At 43.1% G+C, this 13,160-nt stretch overlaps 1 protein-coding gene and 1 long non-coding RNA gene across 2 annotated transcripts in view; both read left to right on the forward strand.

Annotated features, from left to right (window-relative positions):
- Nucleotides 1-13,160, forward strand: part of LOC134666398 (DENN domain-containing protein 5B) — a 45,797-nt gene that overhangs the window by 10,598 nt on the left and 22,039 nt on the right. The window contains exons 12-15 of the mRNA XM_063523526.1: nucleotides 139-350; nucleotides 2,268-2,483; nucleotides 8,046-8,202; nucleotides 8,751-9,018. Coding sequence (XP_063379596.1) covers nucleotides 139-350; nucleotides 2,268-2,483; nucleotides 8,046-8,202; nucleotides 8,751-9,018 — 853 coding nt within the window. The remainder of the gene's footprint in view (nucleotides 1-138; nucleotides 351-2,267; nucleotides 2,484-8,045; nucleotides 8,203-8,750; nucleotides 9,019-13,160) is intronic.
- Nucleotides 2,511-7,878, forward strand: LOC134666399 (uncharacterized). Its single transcript, XR_010098503.1, has 2 exons — nucleotides 2,511-3,754; nucleotides 4,347-7,878. It is a non-coding gene; the product is annotated as an uncharacterized LOC134666399 (long non-coding RNA).

The following is a 13,160-nucleotide window of genomic DNA, read 5'->3' on the forward strand; positions in this document are numbered from 1 at the left end:
AATACTCTGTCAAGCAATTTCCGTCAGTAGAAAAGACCCGCAAATCAAAATGTAGGCGCGAAGGCTCATCGTCCCACAGAAAATTTTATTTTCGCTCTTTTTTCCTGACAAACTTGTTTGACCGGCTACATATTTCAGGATCGCGACGCATGGTTGTCGACGCGAGAGTCGATGGTGAACTTCGACAAGGCGTCGTTCCTGTCGGACCAGCCGCAGCGGCACCGGCCCTTCCTGTCGCGCTTCCTCGAGACGCAGATGTTCGCCACGTTCATCGACAACAAGATCATGGCCAGCTGGGGCGAGTACGACGCCAACCTGCAGGCGTTCGACCACCGCGTCGCCATCACGAGGTTAGTTATAACAAGCTATAGCATCTTTAGGGCCACTTGTATCATTCCACTAACCCGGAATTAACCGGATAAACCGGTAACCTAGTGTCAAATTGGACCGGTAACCATTGTAAATTCAGGTTTAACCGGTTATTCTTGGGTTAATGAATGGTGCAAGAGGGCGCTTAGTGTTATAACGGCTCCGGCACGACATTGCGGGACTTGCGCCGGCGGCAGCGCAGCGATAACCATAGGTTGGAGCGAGACACAGCGATCAGACCTTTCGTTCCCACCTGTGGCTGTCGCTGCGGCCGTCGCAAGTCCCGTAATGTGGTCGCCGAGCCGTAAAGGCCAAAACAGATTCACGATAAATTATATAACGACAGTTTTGGTGAATCAATCTACAAATAAATCGGACCTTAAGTACGCCTTAAGATTACGACGCTATTATAATTTATACTAACTAACTGCTTTACCAGGTATTTGCACGATATTGTTTGTTGTCATGGGGCTACATCAAAATACATGTGTTCAATCAAAGCCAACTGGGTACTAAAACGTCTAAAGTAAGAACGCAGAGCATGAAGAATTTATGGTTTTTATGGTTTAAGAATTTATTTCTCCAAAAGAATTATAATTCACTTACATCAGAGAAATACAAACAAACATTATGTACATTATTTACAAAGTGCACGAATAACATAAAATATAATCTAAAACTAAACAAAGCAGCTTATTTATTTTAAAAGTGGGTATTATACAGTGCGAATCGGCAACTGGTAACAGTACAGTGAAATTGTACTTTCCTATATTTAGGTACCCGCCTGCTCCTATCTCTTTCGCACTTGTGTAATTTACTGTAATATTGCTGTCCCGCCCATGTTGCCAGCGGTCAATGGCACTGACAACATGTGTGAGTGGGACAGGAAAGAACAGCCAGGTCAACGTACGGAATTTTTCGTGCTTAGCGTTCTTACTTTAGTACATTTGCCATGACTGTATTTAATAAATGCACTTTCGATGAGTTTTGAACGTTCTAACCAAATTTTGACAATTGTAGTGTACAATCGTCATTAGATATATCGGAGCGGCCAAGGTGTTCACAAATGTTTGAACACTGCTCTACTGCCAAGACGTTAAAGTGCATGTTCAGATATTTTTGGGCACTTTGGCCGCCCCGATATATTTGATTCCGACTGTACCAGCATCGGTTGCTCGCTCGCATTTACTAACACATTCATATTGGCACGAGCTAGTCCGTATATGTAATATTTATTCAACTTCGGTCGTAGATAAGACGACGTCAGTGTAGGAGCAGCGATGGGAGTGATTAAAAAAAGTATTTGCAAAAAAGTCTATTACTATCTGAATTCATTAATGATATTACATATGACAAAATTGTCACTTCAAGTTAGTTAGTTTCTCGGTCCTTCTAAACCGGTTTTTCGGTTAACCGGTTTGCAATCCCTAGGACAGAGTACGATTCTGTTTTTGTGTTGATTGAATCAATTTGATTGCAAATTTTTCTAGAGGTTAAACCCTATTTGGAATTATGTATGTCTTGAATTTTGCGATATAGGTATGTAAGTAGAAGGAAGTTCGTTCTGTCATTTCTTTTTTGGCAAGTTTCACTGACTCCTAAATGCCAATGGAGCTTACTATAGTAAAAAAAAACTTATAATATGAAGAATGTCGCTATATATTCCCTTCTGGTCATAGTCAATAATTGCGTTAATTTATAACGCTATATAATTTCGTTATAATACATGTAAAAATAATGTGAAACTTATCGTGTCCAATATGACAAACCTCGATGTCGCCTAGAACGGTTTTTTATAGCATAGCATTGAAATAATAACTATGTGGACGTGGAAGCGTCGAATGTCGGGTACGGTGTGTCGCGATGGGGAGTAAGGCCGGGTGCTGGTATTGTTGCAGACGTCGGGTGGGCGAGTCGGGGCCGGCGCGCGGCTACAGCGTGTGGGCGGGGTGCGCGGGGGGCGGGGGGTGCGCGGGGGGGACGGGGGGGACGGGGGCCGAGCTGGAGGCGGGCGCGCCGGGCGAGCGGCTCCCGCACCGCGCCGCCTACTACCGCGCCTTCCCCGCGCGCCTCGACCCCGCCGCGCTCGCGCCGCCGCCGCACAGCGACCGCAGGTGCGAGTGCGCCCCGCCGCTCTAGGACCCTCCACCCTCCACCCTCCACCTCCACCCGAGAGAATCGATGCTTTACCGTTACTCCGACCGGCTGTACTGTGCTCCGTTCCCACTGCCGTGTTTATGGCGTTTTGGGTTTCTTTGTGTTGAGCGTTAGAGGCGAAGCCGTCAATGTTGCCCTTCTGTTACTGTTGAAATCCATTTGAACAATGAAAATTGTTGGGGCTCATAAGCGCTAGCGGCTCGGCCGCGCGTTTACCGTTCCTACTTTATAGACTAAATATAAGTAAATCGATTGTTCTCGCTCGCTCGAAATGTATGAGCGACATGTCCAAGAAATGTTAACAACGGGCAAACCCGATGCTACGTTAAGATGGTTTTTTATGATCATAATTTACAGTCGTAATATCTTGAGTGTTTCATAAAATGTTCTTTATCACACTTGTGTGGGAATAAACTCATTTAAAACATGATATTGATCCACAATTTTGTAAATTTTTCACGTAAGGTTAGAAGGCAAAGATCCATTCTTAATAGAACCACGATTGAAAATTATTCATAAGTTTAATTTTATACCAAAAATAACATTTACATGACTAATACTTATAATAAAAACCGTTTTTTCCCTAAGAGAAACGATTACTTCCTATTGTGTCGAAAATCGTCCTTTTCAAGCAAGTGTGATGAGAAGAAAACTATTCACATTTACTATGACTTAATTTACTCTACGTGTGATCCGTAATAACGTTGCATATTTTCTATGGTTGGGCAATATTGACGAGCTTTGCCTTGAAACACTTGTTCTGTTCTGGTATTTTCGTTCCAAGCTGACGACCTATCCAAGATGACAATGGTACTACATCGACACACGCCAAACGAAAAGAAAAAATTATCGGGATGCTACGTAAAGTGGCTATTCCCATACATTTTTGTCTTTCGATTGGCGTTTTCTATCGATGGTTGTCATCTAGGCTAGGCTTTCATGCCATTTTCAATCGTGGTTATGGATTGTAAGGGTATTGCCTTCGCATTCTCGCTCGTGGTTCGCCGAGCCATAGCATCGTGTCCACGCCTGCATGCATACCGCAGCACACCGAGATAACAGTAGCTAATTATTATTATACGAAAATAGATACTAATTAACTTGAAAGAGCTGTACTCCAGTATATCATTTTACGGTTTAAATCACGTATAGGCGTGTCTAATTGTCACTCCGCTGGACATATTTCGCTCGCTTAGTGAGAGTAAAACCGTAAAATTATACTGTCTTAGTGCTAAAGTCTATTTCAATAGAACTTGCTAACTATGTAAACAAACCGCCATATTGAAATTGTCTCTGAATGATGAATTTACTAGTGATGGGCAAGACTCCTACTTACTACTTTACTAATGTCAAACCACATCGAATAATAAAATACAAAAAGTAAAAAACAAGTAGTTACTTATTTTTAATTTGTTTAATCACGATTAGAAGACAAATTAGTACTTAAGAATAATGTATTGATGTATTTTATAACCGCGGTGGTAGGTACAGAGCGTGGGTTGGGTAGTGTGTAGCGGGTTTATATCACAAACTTTAGTCACAACACTACCCATCATAGACAATTATAGAATTTAAAAGAAACAAAACCGTCATTCCATCAGGTCCTAATAACCTAACTTATGAAACCATTTTAAACTTTTAATTAAATATCCAAGATACAGTTATATATTTATGTATTTTACGGAACGAACCGTTTCAATAGTGTATATGTGTATGGTTTCAATGGTATTTGATGAGGTGGTGTGAAAATTCAAAGAGAAACAATGATAAAACAAAGTTACGTTGTTTGTTTACATAGTTAGCAAGTTCTATTGAAATAGACTTTAGTATGTCTCATAAAAAAAAACAAATACTATTATTTACCAGTGCTGTATCTATATTTGTTAATATAATAAAATTGACATAGTTCATTTAACGTATAATCACTGATGATCTAATATTTTGTCGAGAATGACCGTAAAGTTGCTCATTCTCATTGCCGTTAAATATGTTGATAACGAATTTAAATTTAATTACCTTAAGTTAATTGTTAACTCGGTGAGCAATTAGGTAATTGTACCTGTATTGATCTCTAGCAGTCTTATAAAGACTAAGGAGCATTATATAATTCAACCCCAAGGCTCGGATACCGGTTAGTTTTTCAAACAATTTCATTTTATATGACCTAAAACTTTTATTTTGATTTCGTTTTAGAAACTTTATTTTATCGGCTTTTGAAGCAGTATTTTAAACCTAAAGGTTTTTATTTTTACTGGTTAAAACCAGTTAAATTCCGTTGTCCACGACAGTAGGCAGCTAAGGCTTTATTTCGGTTCGGAGCTAAACCGGTATTTTTTTTTTTATTATGAATGGTTCCGAGCCTTGATCGACCCGCTTTCCTTGGCAGCATGTGATTTCATTGACTTGGATGTTGTGGTTAGTGATTTTTTTTATTAGAATAATTAGCACTACCGTGTAGTGTGTAAATGTAGAAACATTGAATGTTTCCAGAATAAAATGTATTTTATTAAATCTGTTGAATCTCCTAGATTTTTTTCTTTGTAATTATGTAATAAGCAGACGATTTATTATAGCCTCTAAGGTATGTGTATCTATATCCAATTCTTCCATATTATTGTGAAAGTTGAATTTGCTTGTATCTATTGTAGAAATACTCAAAAGTTATATTGATAACTGGTCAGCATGTTATCTTGACTTGCATGTGGCTGCTATACTCGATGCTTCAAGGCAGCTAAATACACTTTACTTGATTTGGTGTAAATATACTATAAAAGGCAACTATAAATAGGGGTCATCCATTAATTACATCACACGTTTAGGGGGAGGGAGGGGTCAAGAAAATGTGACATGTTGTGACATGGGGGAGGGGGGAGACACAAACTTTGTGACGTCACTTTAACTTCATCAGTAACCCAAAATTTTTTTTATTTTTTTTATTCGCTGTACATTTAAATAACAAGTTTTTAAAACGATAATCGTTTTTATTCGTTTAATTTTCTTTCCTATGCAGTTTTGGGTTATAAAATTACCAATATTTATATCGTCAAAAATATATTAATAAAATATTAATAATACTTAGGTACTTACTTAATTCGATTTGGCGATTTCGTAGAAAAAATGTGACGTCACACTAGGGGGGAGGGGTTTGCCAAATGTGACCAAGTGTGACAAGGAGGGGGGGAGGGGTCAAAAAACCTAGAAATTCGTGTGACGTAATTAATGGATGACCCCATATAAATCGTATACGTAACAAGTTAACGTAGCAGTAGTGAGGATAAACGCCCGAAACTCTCTACAAAAAAAGACGCTTACATTATTCAGGTTAGCAAAAGCCGTTAGGTCGAATTCTAGGTTTCAAATTTTAAATATATAATATATATATAAACCATTTGATTTCAATGCAGTTGATAACTTACAACGAGAAAAAAAAATCGTGTTTTAATCATTTTACTCAATTTACTGTCACTTGTTTTGCGAATTTAAGTTCAACAGGAGTTGGTATCTATTTCAATTGCTTTATGTAGTGAGCAATTGAAATTTTTTAATTCCATTATGGCCCTTATGCGGCGTAATTTTGTAGTAAGTTCGCGATTGGTAATAGTAGCAAATCAAAATGTATACCGCTGTGTTAGCTGGTTAAAAGTAGTCAAAAGCTATTTTAACACCACGAATAAAATTTTGCGCATCTATCATTTGTATTGTATTTGAATTTATTGAGCCTTTTATCAGTAATATATGTGTATGTTTGTCTGATGTGATGATTGCTGTTAGTAATCGCAAGTGCATGCAACTGCGACGTATGGCCTGCTCAGTAGGCCTAGCACAGGAGCGACGACGCGACAATATCTCGCACGCGAGATGGACTACCCGTCTTTTTATTACGAGATATTGTCGCGCCGCTTGAGTGCTAGGCATATAGTTACATAAATACCCTCAAGCTCAGATTTATACGAATCGTTACTTACTTACTCACTTAATGAATTTATTTTACTACTTACAATGTCGGGTATTAACCGAATTTAAAATCTTAATAATGCAATTAACGCTTTACGTTTTGATATTATTTGAAGTATAAGATAAGTATTTAAGTTTTGTTTACACAATTGATTTGTGTGGTGTGATAATTTATTGACACCTGTAATACATATATCCAACGCATGTGTTGTGTAGATTTTGTAGTGGGGACTGTAGCAGCAATGTTTAGGGTCCAGCCGCCATCAGATATATCGGAGCTGCCGAGGTGCCCATAATTATCTGATTACACACTATAACGCCTTAACAATAGAAGCGTGTTCAGATACTTGTGAGCACCTTGGCCGCTCCGATATATCTGATGGCGAATGTACCTTGCACTTTTTAGGCGATTCCGCGTGGCATGTTAGCTCCTTGGCGATACTAACTCGAGCTAATCTTGTACCACTTCAATATGTACACTATTTCTGCCGATTCAAAGATATTGTCACATCATGTTTGCTATCATTTTATCGAGATATTGAAATTAAAAAAAAGTGCTAGGTTTCTGCTACTACAGCCCTCGCAAGTTTGTCATGTGATTTTATAGTGATGTCTTATCTCATTTCTATTTTGTGCAATTACGTTAAATAAACGTATTTTCGTTCAGTATTGTATTAGCCTACAATTGTTTATATTTCTACAATGCATTTTTTTAAAATACAATCGCCAGGGCTCGGAACCGGTATTAAAATACCTGTTAATATAGTTCCAAACTCTTCCATTAAAAACCGGTAAGTTGTTGGAATGCGAACTACGTTAAAAAATTACGTTCTCTTTTCCAACCGGTAAAAAGACGGAACAGAATGTTATGGTTCGCGGGGAACGATATAATACCGGTTACTCTCTTCTTTCAGAAACTCGGTTTAACTCGTTATCATACGTGAAAAAGACAGCAATAACTTACTCGTTCTATCTAGCTTCGATATTTCCAATTTCACCGGTAAATTACGTTCCACAAAAAAACAAATTGGTATAAACTGGTATATATCTCAATAGAACAGTTGTTTAACCGGTAACCGCAAACGAAACTCTTCATTCCCGGGGGAATGAATGAACCGGTTTAAAAATAATACGGTTTCTGAGCCCTGACAGTCGCAAATTAAAAATTATTAGGTTAGAAATTTTAAATTTAGCCTTAACTAAACAGTGGGCAATAAAATGTTCACTGCAATAAACGTGAACATAATGATTTCTTGATATCCTCATAAATTAGCTTTAAGCAAAGATTATTATATTAACGAATCTATAAAGCGTAACGGAATAGGTTTATCTGTTTACATCAGATATCGACATTTATGTACATAACTTGTAATATGAAATAAATTTTGTTGAAATATTTTTTTGTGTATTTTAGTATTTTATGTACCTTTTCCTCAGTAGTGAATGTTCTAGACTAGTACTGCAAAATCACAGCAAATTGCTTTCTGCTTCATGTGCTTGCTTCAACGTTGATCATTTATAATCAACATTAAATTTTAAAAGAAATATATAATCTAATATTCCAGGACCAATAGTTTGAAGCGCATAAAGAATGCGAAGTGGCAAGTGAAGGATTGCACGCCAGAACTGTTGCTCGGAGATATAGGCAGGAGGCTCTCCACCGAAGTCACGAGCGCCGCTATATCGCAAAACCACAAAACTTTCGTCGATAAACTTTTAAAGGTACGAATTTCATATGTTAATCGATTGGTCGCTTCTCGAAGGCGATAATCGCCGCGCTTTAAATTTCTGTCGCATTTTGAATGTCTCCGTGGAAATTGTCTATAATAGGTATGTTATCCGTTACCTAGCCACATTCTATATTTGACGAATCAAGATTGCATTTGCCTTAGCAAATTTAAATTTTATATACTTCTTGCGTCGAATGATGGTCCTTATGACTTATGAGAGTTCATTTTTATACAGAGTAGCTGTCACTTAAAATATTAATAGTAATTTTTTTGAAGAATACGTGAAAAAACGTGTTTTTTTATATTGAGTCCAACCAAAAGAGACTTAAAGGAACTGTCATAGAGACCGTCATTCGACGCGAGACGTATTTGTGGATGGTAGAAGCTATTATTAAATTGTACAACGGGACTTAATCGCGTAAATCCCGTTGTGCAATTGAATAATGTTTAAAAATCGTGAAAGTTTAAATCAGGGTAGAAGCCATGTTATAAAAATCAACATAAGCAAGTACCTTATTCTAAAATGCTCCTTTTAAACAGGAATGCAAAAGCAAGACAAAGCGTATGTTAGTAGAGAAAATGGGCACGGAGGAGACCGACCTAGGCCTCGGCAGTGAAGTGTCCATCACGGGCGTGGAGGAGAGCACGATGATCTCGTCGCTATGCGACCTGCTGGAGCGGCTCTGGTCGCACGGCGTCCAGCACAAGATGGGCAAGTCCGCGCTCTGGATGCACCTCACCAACTACCAGGAGTTGGAGCAGTGCAGCAACTCCACGAAGCCTATAGACCCTAACTGTCTTACGCCCGGTATGTTGAATGTCTGTTTTATTATTGGTCTTTTACGGTCAAGTTTGTCTTGTACAGTCAGCACCATTAGTAGTATTAGTACAATCAATGCGCCAAAGGTATCTGCCACTTAAGAATGCTTTTCCAAATAAAGATAAATCTCTACAGTTAGCGTTCAAGAGACGGTCCATTACAGTCTAAATGTCAACATAATAGAGTTATATGTACTTAGGTAGGGTAATTCGCCAGTAACTGGCCACTTTTAGGGCCCCCCCACATCTGGCGTCTTTCGAGCGTCGGGGTCTGTCGGCGTCGGTCCAGCGCTATGGAAAATGACGTCGCTGCGCAGTTGCGTCGACGTTGCGTCGACGTCGGCCATAGAATTGTAGACGCCGACGCTCGAAAGACGCCAGATGTGGGGGGGGCCCTTAGTAACTGGCCGCCCGAAACTAAAAATGAATTCTATTCACCTACAAATAGAATTCATTTTGGCCAGTTACTAAATTTACTGGCGAATTACCCTATCTCTTTTTGTAAAGCTGTTAGATAATCTTAGATGCTTTTCACTCTTAGTCTGATTCGCTACTTTTAGTGCCGACTGTTCTGTTCATACAAGTGTAAAAATATGGGTGCACACTATGCTACTCAAAAATATGTTCCATAGCTCTTTTGTTGGAAAATTAAAGAACTAAGAAAGTAAGTTACATATATATTAGACACTCATACATTACACTTGACTTTACAAACGCGTTACGCGTATTTACTCGTTTCTTAATAATCTACATAATATTTCTGCACTTAGAGGATATAACCAACGGAGACACCATGTCTATAATTTTCGGTACAAAATAGTCTGCCGTTTTTTGCGGGGGAGGGGCACATCAAATGTATACGTAACGTCAACATAGCCATGTCAGATAAACGTCAGCCCATACATGTGTTTGACATGTGGTTTACCATTGGCCGCCTTTTTTCGACAGAGGGGAACCCCTGTTAATGACCACTCCGTTGGTTATATTCTCTAAGTTTCTCCTAGAATTATGCACGTCATACCGGAACTCCTATTAAATATAAGTTTTACCACTGAAAATATTTTCACTTATAGGGGACTGGCAGGCAAAATATTTAGCTGTGGGTGGCTCGATTTTAATAAAACGTTTGTATGTGTTGTGTAAGTAACTGTTTTCCAAATGTTTAACACGCAGCTTTGGCCTGGTGTGTGCTACGGAAGCGGCTAGACTGTAAGTAATATTAGCGGAAAATTGTAGGAAAAAGTATTACTTAAAAAAAAACAAATACCTGACTGCTAACTGTACCTAATATAATCAATTCTTGAATGACGAATGTAACATCTAAATTTACGCCTAATTAAGCCTCTTTCTCCACCACAAAACAGAAAAAGAAAGAGATTTTCAAGTATTCTAAAATATGCATTTTAAGAAAAAGTTTTAAAAATTATTATGTATAACGAAAAATAGAATGCCCATGCACATACATTACCCTTACCTATGGTCACAATCAGGTATTCATAAATTTGTCGCTAAAAAGTGATACTGAATATGTAATTATTATGTGTTCCGTACTCCACATCGGATATCTTCATTGAGAGAGTAACGCGATCGTTGACCAATGATGCCGCTAGCGTCTATGTAGTCGCTCCGCCCCACGCCGTGACGTAGTTCCGCTTCCACTTCCTGCGAACCGTTGCTCGCTTCCCGCCACTCGCCACCGCCATGTCATTTGTTTCGTCGACCGTCTTGACCGATGGTCCGCAAATATTTTTTGCGTATATTTTTGCAGCATGGTGCTTTAACATTTCCGATCCAAAGCTCGGTCGATTAAATAGTGAGATATGGCAGAGATCGCCACTATTAGTCTTTTGGCGGTCTCGCGATCGAAGTCATCGAACGGTGCTTTTCGATTCTACCCACTTTTTTCTTGCTAAATTAATTTTCACATTCCATGCTGCTAAAATCGTTACCGTTAACTCGCACTTTCGAGATCGAAGTAGGAAGTGCGTCAGTGGTTTTTGTTAACAAGTGGTAACAAGTCGCTCCGCATCGGAGAGGGAACGTGCGGTCATCGTGCCTGCGGCGGCGGCGGCGGCGCCCGGGCGGCGCGGCGGCGGACGGCGCGCGCTGGTGTCGGGTGCCGCGCTTCGCCGATAAGGAGGTTTGGATTGTCTCGAACCATCCGGTGAGCCAGTTTAAGATATTCTAATTTTATTGGCGTTCAGAAGTTACTTCGTCACTCGCGGAGGGTTCTCAGGCAGGAGCCTGGGAGTACCTCGTGTTGTTAGTTGCGGCGCGACCGGGGCGCCCCGTCCCCCGGCGCCCGCCCCCGCCCGCGCGCGCCGCGTCTTCTGCTGTCGTCCAAGGTGACTCCGAGACACCGCGACGCTGCGGGCCACGCCTCCAGTCCGCAGGACTCGGAGAGACGTCACACGCCCGCTCCTGTTGCTGCAGTCGCGGTGCGGACGCCTCCAGTCCGCGGGACTCCGAGAGACGTCACACGCCCGCTCCTGTTGCTGCAGTCGCGGTGCGGACGCCTCCAGTCCGCGGGACTCCGAGAGACGTCACACGCCCGCTCCTGTTGCTGCAGTCGCGGTGCGGACGCCTCCAGTCCGCGGGACTCCGAGAGGCGTCACACGCCCGCTCCTGTTGCTGCAGTCGCGGTGCGGACGCCTCCAGTCCGCGGGACTCCGAGAGACGTTACACGCCCGCTCCTATTGCTGCAGTTGCGGTGCGGACGCTTCCAGTCCAGCGGGACTCCGAGAGATCCGCGTGGCTCTGCGAGACGTCACACGCCCGCTCCTGCAGCTGCGGGCGCATCGCGGGTGGATCGCGCCAAGGTGAAGGCGGACCGCTTCTGCGTCCCGACTGCTCGAGCGGAAGGAAGGTAAGTTACGTGTAAGCAGTGGAAATGCTACGAGTACAGCGACGATCGCCGCGTTGGTTGCCGGCCGTCATGACGTCGCTGGTGACCTACGCGCCGGTGGTGGCCACCACGATGGCACCGCCGAGGGCAACAGCGTCGCCGTGATGATGCGTGCAACTACGAGCCTAGCCATCGGCGCCTCCCGTGCCGGTAACGTCCGTCACGCGCACCGGCGCCTGTCGAGCTGGCCGCCACGACGGCGCCTCTCGCACCTGAGCCTGGCGACGGTGGCCGCCATGATGGCGCCGCCCGCTCGATGACACCGCCTGCCCCCCGAGCTGGCCGCCACGATGGCGCCTCTCGCATTACGCATCGACGCGGCGGCGGCGGCTGCCACAATGGCGCTGCCCGCCACGATGATGCCGCCCGCCACGATGGCACCACCACCTGCGCACTGGCGCCTCTCGAGCTGGCCGCCACGATGGCGCCTCTCGCCTCACACCAGTGCCTCCCGAGCCAGTCGGCGACCGCCTCATGCGCCGGTGCCTCCCGAGCTGGCCGCCACGATGGCGCCTCTCGCCTCACGCAACGGCGCCTCCCGAGCCGGTGGCGGCGGCCGCCACGATGGAGCCGCCCGCCTCACGCGACAGCGCCTCTAGAGCGTGCCGCCACGATGGGTCCTCGCCTCACGCACCAGCGCTTCCCGAACGAGTGGCGGCCGCCATGAGCCGCCCGGCCTCAGGCACCGGTGGTTCCATTGAGGTACGCAGGAGCGCCTATAGCTATGGTGCAGGTATAGGTATGGTATGGCACAGCACGAACAGACCGCTAAGCTCTTGGTTTCGGTTAAAGAATCCTCCGGCGACGGCAGACAAGGTCGTAAAGAGCCCCGTCCTAGCGCGGCTCGACTGCCCGGAGTTGAAAGCGGTAAGATATGTCGATACTCAGAGGAAAATACGTCGTGTTCCCGGGCTTCATAAAGGTGCTGATCGACTTCGCTGTGTCGCTTCGAAGTTCCTACGACTTCTCGAGGCCATGGAGTGGTCCAACCGGAGAACAGCTAGCGACAAGGCCCTGTGCGGCCGCTCGAAACCGAGGTGAAAGGCATCGAAAAGGGCTGCAGACTTCACATAATTATCTCTGCTTGCTCGCGCTCTCCAGCTTAAGTTCCGTCTTACAAAGACGAACTCGTGCGAAAAGCCCATAATAAACAAAATGGGACAAATAAACCCGCTGCGCCTGAACAAGCTTGAGTTTCCGGTGCTAAGAGAAAGGGGCCAGGAGGA

The sequence above is a fragment of the Cydia fagiglandana genome, chromosome 8 (genome assembly GCF_963556715.1).
Source record: "Cydia fagiglandana chromosome 8, ilCydFagi1.1, whole genome shotgun sequence".
NCBI lineage: Eukaryota > Metazoa > Arthropoda > Insecta > Lepidoptera > Tortricidae > Cydia > Cydia fagiglandana.